Genomic DNA, 6,000 nt, shown 5'->3' with positions numbered 1-6,000 from the left:
GACCTATTGATGATATAAAACTAGTATACATGCAATATATACAGTCTTCCCTGTGTCTCCACTCTCCTCCTTATAGATTGTAAGCTCCTGGGGAGAGGGACCGACTTCATATTGTCTGTTTGTCTTCACATATATAGACTCTTATCATACAAGGTGATTGACCTCCCACTTTGTACTGCGCCACGGAATATGTTGGCGCCATACTAATAAAAGATTAACACTACAAGACATTAGATTGTGCCTCCAGTACGCGTGGGACTAGCTGTAATACCGCCTGGGTCGCCATCTTTAAAATGCCCGAGTCCTGCGCAGCCTTGTCAATGCCGAAGGACATTTAAAGATGGCGCTTTGGAGTGGGATGCGCGGGACTCGGAGCGGCAGCAGCAACGGGACATTGACCAGGGCCCTCGGCCGCGCGGGGCATTGACGGAGCGGCGCGGCCGAGCGCTCTCATCACTGCCATCCCTTGCTGCTCCGACGCGTGCAGGACTCTGACTTTTTAAAGATGGGGGTCCGAGCGCGCGCTCGCACTTACCCTTTTTTTTTGCCGCCCCTTCCAGCGTCTCGCCGCGTTTCCATGACAACGGGACGTCACGCGGCGTCCCGTTGTGATGGCACCGCGTCGCCACGTGACAGGAGGATGAGGGGGCGACCTGCACGAGCGCGTTACTCTCTCGGTCCGGCACTGTTGGAGGGACCCCCCCAATAATGAGAACATTCAACGGGTCTTTGTCCTAAGGTACATCCCAGCTTATGCAAGAGAATAGGCCAAGGTCCATCTGATTGGTTAGAACGGTTTGATAACTATGGCACGGGGTATTTTACAGCAAACTTACCACCAAGAATATCACTTCGTGACTCCCCTCTAGTTCTAGATTGTAAGTTCCTTGGGGCAGGGACCTCATTATTTTCTCAGTTTGCCTTGACATATCTGTCACACCATGTTATTGTCCTCCCTCCCACATTGTACTGCGCTGTGGAATATGTTAGTGCCATACACGTAAAGAATAATAATATACAGACCGTAATCGGTGGGACAGCAAAGTCCATAGCAACTCTTGTTTAACCTGCCGTTTGATCTCCGGTATGTGTTACACCATGGTGGGGCAGCAGGCCTCATCTGCCCCAGGGGGGCTCAAATCCCCCCCACCCTCAAACAGGTCAGGTTGAGGATATCCCTGCTTCAGTGCAGATGGCTCAATCACTCCCATCTTCAGGACAGGTGGCTCAATCAGTCCCTGCTTCAGCATATGTGGCTTAATCAGTGGCTCAGTCTTTGACTGAGCCACCTGTGCTGAAGCAGGGATATCCTTAAAACCTGACCTGTTGGGGGTTGTGGGGGGGTCTTGAGTACTGGCGTGGGGAACCACTGCCTTAATGTGTTGCAATGAACATAATTGAGAAGTGGGGAAGCCCTTAATGACCCCTCCAAACACCTGGAACACAACCTGCCGTGCCATAGCCCCCCATTCCGATGGCGCCCACGTGGCTGAGTCCGCGTTCACGTACCGTTGTAACACTGCTCAGCAAAGGAGCGCGACAGCTGTTGCTTTATTTTCCGCACCTCGCGGTCCATGGTAAACGTCTCGATGTCTAAATGAGCCTGGTACAGAATGGTTCCAGCCGGCGTCTCGTAGATACCTAGCCACGTTTCCAGGCAGGAGGAGGGAGGAGAGGGAGAGAGAGAGAGTGATACATAAAGCTCCAAATTGCTAGCAAATGACACCGCTAATGAGGCCAGTGACAGAAGAAATGCAGTCGGACTTCATTCAGTCCCAGCTTGGTGCGGTGTGTGTGTGATTACCTCCCTGCTGGGGGCAAAGACAGAGCACTTCGCACCTTGCGGTGAAAATGTCTAGATTCCTCTTCTTTGAAGAGGCTGAAATGACAGGTTTCAGGAACTGATCGCACCACCGTCGCAAGCCCACTGGACTCCCGCTGAAAGGCTGCAATTAAAGCCAGAGCTAAGGAGAGGAGGCATGGTGGGGACAGGCCTTTAAATAACGCTTCTCTCCCCCACCCCCTCCCCCTCTGCTTCCACCCCCCCCCCCCCCCCTCTGCATTCTCTTTCTCTTTTGCCCAAGCATAAGCTGCAAGAAAATAATAATATTTAAAAAGCGAGAGATTGTAAGGCTGGCGGCGTGGTGCGACAGAGCAGCGCCGAACAGGGGCCGAGGTTTGCTGCTCACTTAGCGTGGAGTCTGTGTTGTTGGAATGGAGACAGCAGACTGGCAGGTGAATTCCTTGAATTGACAAGGTTGTGCCCTCTGCAGCGTCAACATTTACCCGACTGGGAAGGGAACTGCGTGCCGAGCTGACCTCGGGGTAACGCAATTCTCCTCTCCGTCAGCGCCTGGCGTCCCAACATTGATTGACACGTTTCCTTTGTTGGCCGTTTTTCGGGCCCATTTGACAGTCTCAAAAGTGGAGACGTCTGTTGGTAAGAGGGGCAGCGGTTGGTGCTGAGAGTCACTCTTGTCCCCCTGTTATGGGACATAGCACTTCCCGTGGTAAAAGGAGCTCGGAACAAACTAGTCCCATACGGTTTGTGAACACTGGTTTAATGTCACCATGGCAGGAACAGGGGTGGGCAACCCCAGTCCTCAAGCGTCACCAACAGGTCAGGTTTTTAGGATATCCCTGCTTCAGCACAGGTGGTGCAGTCAAAGGCTGAGCCTCTAATTGAGCCACCTGTGCTAAAGCAGGGATAGCTTAAAAAAAATCTGACCTGTTGGTGGCCCTTGCGGGCTGGCGTTGCCCATCCCTGAGCTAGACACATCAAAGACTTTTTTGGTTCGTACTATTCAAGAGGCATTTGCCAAATTCCTTGACGGATTCCATCACACAGCACCCAAGTCAGCCCCGGGGCTCAGCCGCGATTCTGGGGCAGTATCATTTGTTTAATCTACTCAGAGTTACGGCAGAGGAGCGCCGCAGTGGTTAAATGTCATGTAATCTTACACTTAGGGACTGTACTGCAGGGATGTCTATTTGCCACTGACCCGCGTGACATCTTGAAAGCTTATTAAAGCCTATAGTTGTCATCAAAGATCATGTGCTAAGCCAACCGCAAAACTGGCTTCCAGGGTGAAGAGGTTAAAACCTTGCCATTTTCAGTGCCTCGAAGATTACTTGCTTCCCTGTCTGCCCGCTCACCACGAAAATAAAAAGGTGTGAAACGGGTTACAGAGGGAGTCTACCTGCTCCTTTCCCGGCCGATGCCAGACAAGTGTGTTGTACCAATTGTGAGGCGACATCGTGATTCAGAGGCTCACGGAGCCAATCCATTTATTTATAACGTGTCACCTGGAAGTAATGCAGTGAGAGTTACCTCTCGCTTTCACGTATGTCCTGGGCACAGAGTTAAGATGACAAATAATTCGTGGTGACACAGCAGAGATACACAAACGGAAGGAACCTATGGCATGTTTCTCCCAATATCGGGTGACCCAAGAGAGGTTCTTCTGGACCCTGTGTCACGATGTCACCCTGCAGTATAAGGGTCATTCTCCATGAGCAATTCACCTCCACTGTTTGTCATTATGCTTTCTGCCTGAGGCACATTTTTGGCCGAAGTTTGCAGCGGAGATCCCCTTCCACATGTAACCTGTTGGCAGCCTTTAAATTAGCCGTGTGCTCTGTCTCGGTTAAAAGGTTCCACGCTTACACTTGTTGACTCTCAGAAGCCCCCCGATTATCCCCATGGATTTATGATGTGGTGCATCTTCTGAGGGCAAACTTGGACCTCTTCAGTTACAGGACCCATCGTTAGCAAGCCCCCCCCCCCCCCCGCCCCCACCACAGGTTTTCAGGATATCCCTGATTCAGCCCAGGTGGCTCCATCAGTCCCTGCTTCAGCACAGGTAACCCAATCAGTCCCTGCTTCAGCACAGGTGGCTCAATCAGAGGCTCGGTCTTCGACTGCACCACCTGTGCTGAAGCAGGGACTGATGGAGCCCCCTGTGTTGAGGCTTGGATATCCTGAAAACCTGACATGCTGGGCAGGGGGGATGGGGTTGGCTTGAGGACTGGATTTGAGCCCCTCTGCTATAACGATGTAATAAGGCAGCCTGAGCACAGGATTCTGGGAAACGTGATTAAGTTGTCAAAAAATAAAACATTAACAACACTTTTTTATATGATTCCCAATTGAGCGCTCACAGCGGGGGGTCGGAGGGCGGGGGGAATCATTCGTATTTTTATATTTTCTTTGCTGTGACAGCTGTCTGCAGCTAAAAGGCAGCGGGGCTGCGTGCGCTGACAGTGTGCGCTGACAGTCAGAGCCAGAGACGCGGCCGCCAGGAGCAGCGGAACAGCAGCCACCCACCCACATGGGCTCTGAGAAAGAGTGCCATCAATGTGCCATCTCCACGCTTACAGCCCCAGGAGCGGAACCACGGGGACAGATCACGCTAACACACGCAGACATGCATGTACAGTACAGTCAAAGGCGTGCATATCCGCGCACACATGTGCAGGACCAGAGATGCGCATGCATGTTCGTGTTGTCCCAAGCGTGAACCAAGACAAACACTATATATATTCCAGGCAAAAGGTGACACGTGTGCTCATTTGCATGTCATTTCCCAGAATCCCTTGCTGCAGTGGGAGCACTGTATTCTAGGTGATAATGGTGAAAGGCAGGGTTGCAGACCTGTCCAAGACATGTGAATGTGCTCACAAGTGATATTCTTTATTGGCTATATGCTAACGGTGGAGGTTTTCTGTCACACACACACACACACACACACACACACACACACACACACACACACACACACACACACACACACACACACACACACACACACACACACACACACACACACACACACACACATACACACACTAACTAGAGGAATTAGGTGTGACCGTGGGTACTGTACAAGGCTGGCAGCTGATTATGATGATGCTGTAAATAGGGATTATTTGTGGGGCGCTGCGTGGCATGAGGTTTGGAAAGCTGTACATTTGCCAAAAAGGCACTTGGGTGCCACTGTAGTGACAGAAGTGACTGGCATCGCTGCTCTGAGGATTCAGCAGCACACGCGTGTCCTCCCACTGCTAAGGACAGATGGACCTTCTGATGTATCTGCATAGAGCAGGGGCGGTCAACTCCAGAACTCAAGTGCAAACAACAGGTCAGGTTTTTAGGATATCCCTGCTTCAGCACAGGTGGCTCAATCAGTTCCTGCTTCAGCACAGGTGGCGCACATAGGCTCGACTGAGCCTCTGATTGCGCCACCTGTGCTGAAGCTGGGATATCCTGAAAACCTGACCTGTTGGGGGGGGGGGGGGGAGGGGTTGAGGACTGGAGTTGAGCCCCCCCTGGTGTAAGGAACTCTCAAATCCCCACGGTTCCTTCTGCAAGGTAATGAGGGATCTGGCATTGACGTGTTGGATGGGAGAGATTCTGGGTTTTTTCCAGGCAAAAAATTATATATATATAAAATAAAAAAAATCCGGCCTAGTCTCATTGAGAATCTGGTATATAGGGACAGTTGCTAACATGCTACAGGAGTTAGGTTACCATGGGATAATAAGGGGAGAGTGATTGAAAAGGTTAAGGGAAACAAAGGGGAAGGTGATGACAGAATCAGAGATCAGAAATAAGGAATGTCAAGAGGAGCTACTCGTGCTTATTTGCAAACCTACATTTTACCTCTGCTAGAGAGAGTATATATAGCATATAGCATATATATAGCAACTGTAAATATTCCTGTATATTCATTTACATGTCTTAGACAGGTCTGCAACCCTGTCTTTCACCATTATCACCCAGCACACAGCACTTCCACTGCAGCAAGGGATTCTGGGAAATGACATGCAAATGAGCACACATAATGATAATGGTGAAAGACAGGGTTGCAGACCTGTCTAAGACATGCAAATGAATATACAGGAATATTTACAGTTGCTTTATGCTTTACTGTGGAGGGTTTTGGTCACTTTTTTTTACCCACCATAACCTATATATATACACACACACACACACACACA

General features: G+C 50.4%; 1 protein-coding gene across 1 annotated transcript in view; it reads right to left on the bottom strand.

The window, feature by feature from the left end:
• Nucleotides 1-6,000, bottom strand: part of ASS1 (argininosuccinate synthase 1) — a 58,356-nt gene that overhangs the window by 9,087 nt on the left and 43,269 nt on the right. The window contains 1 exon segment of the mRNA XM_075578692.1: nt 1,510-1,641. Within this exon segment, the coding sequence (XP_075434807.1) occupies nt 1,510-1,641 (132 nt within the window).

The sequence above is a fragment of the Ascaphus truei genome, chromosome 21 (genome assembly GCF_040206685.1).
Source record: "Ascaphus truei isolate aAscTru1 chromosome 21, aAscTru1.hap1, whole genome shotgun sequence".
NCBI lineage: Eukaryota > Metazoa > Chordata > Amphibia > Anura > Ascaphidae > Ascaphus > Ascaphus truei.
The sequence above is the reverse complement of the archived record's forward strand: the minus strand, read 5'-3'. Positions and strand labels throughout refer to the sequence as shown.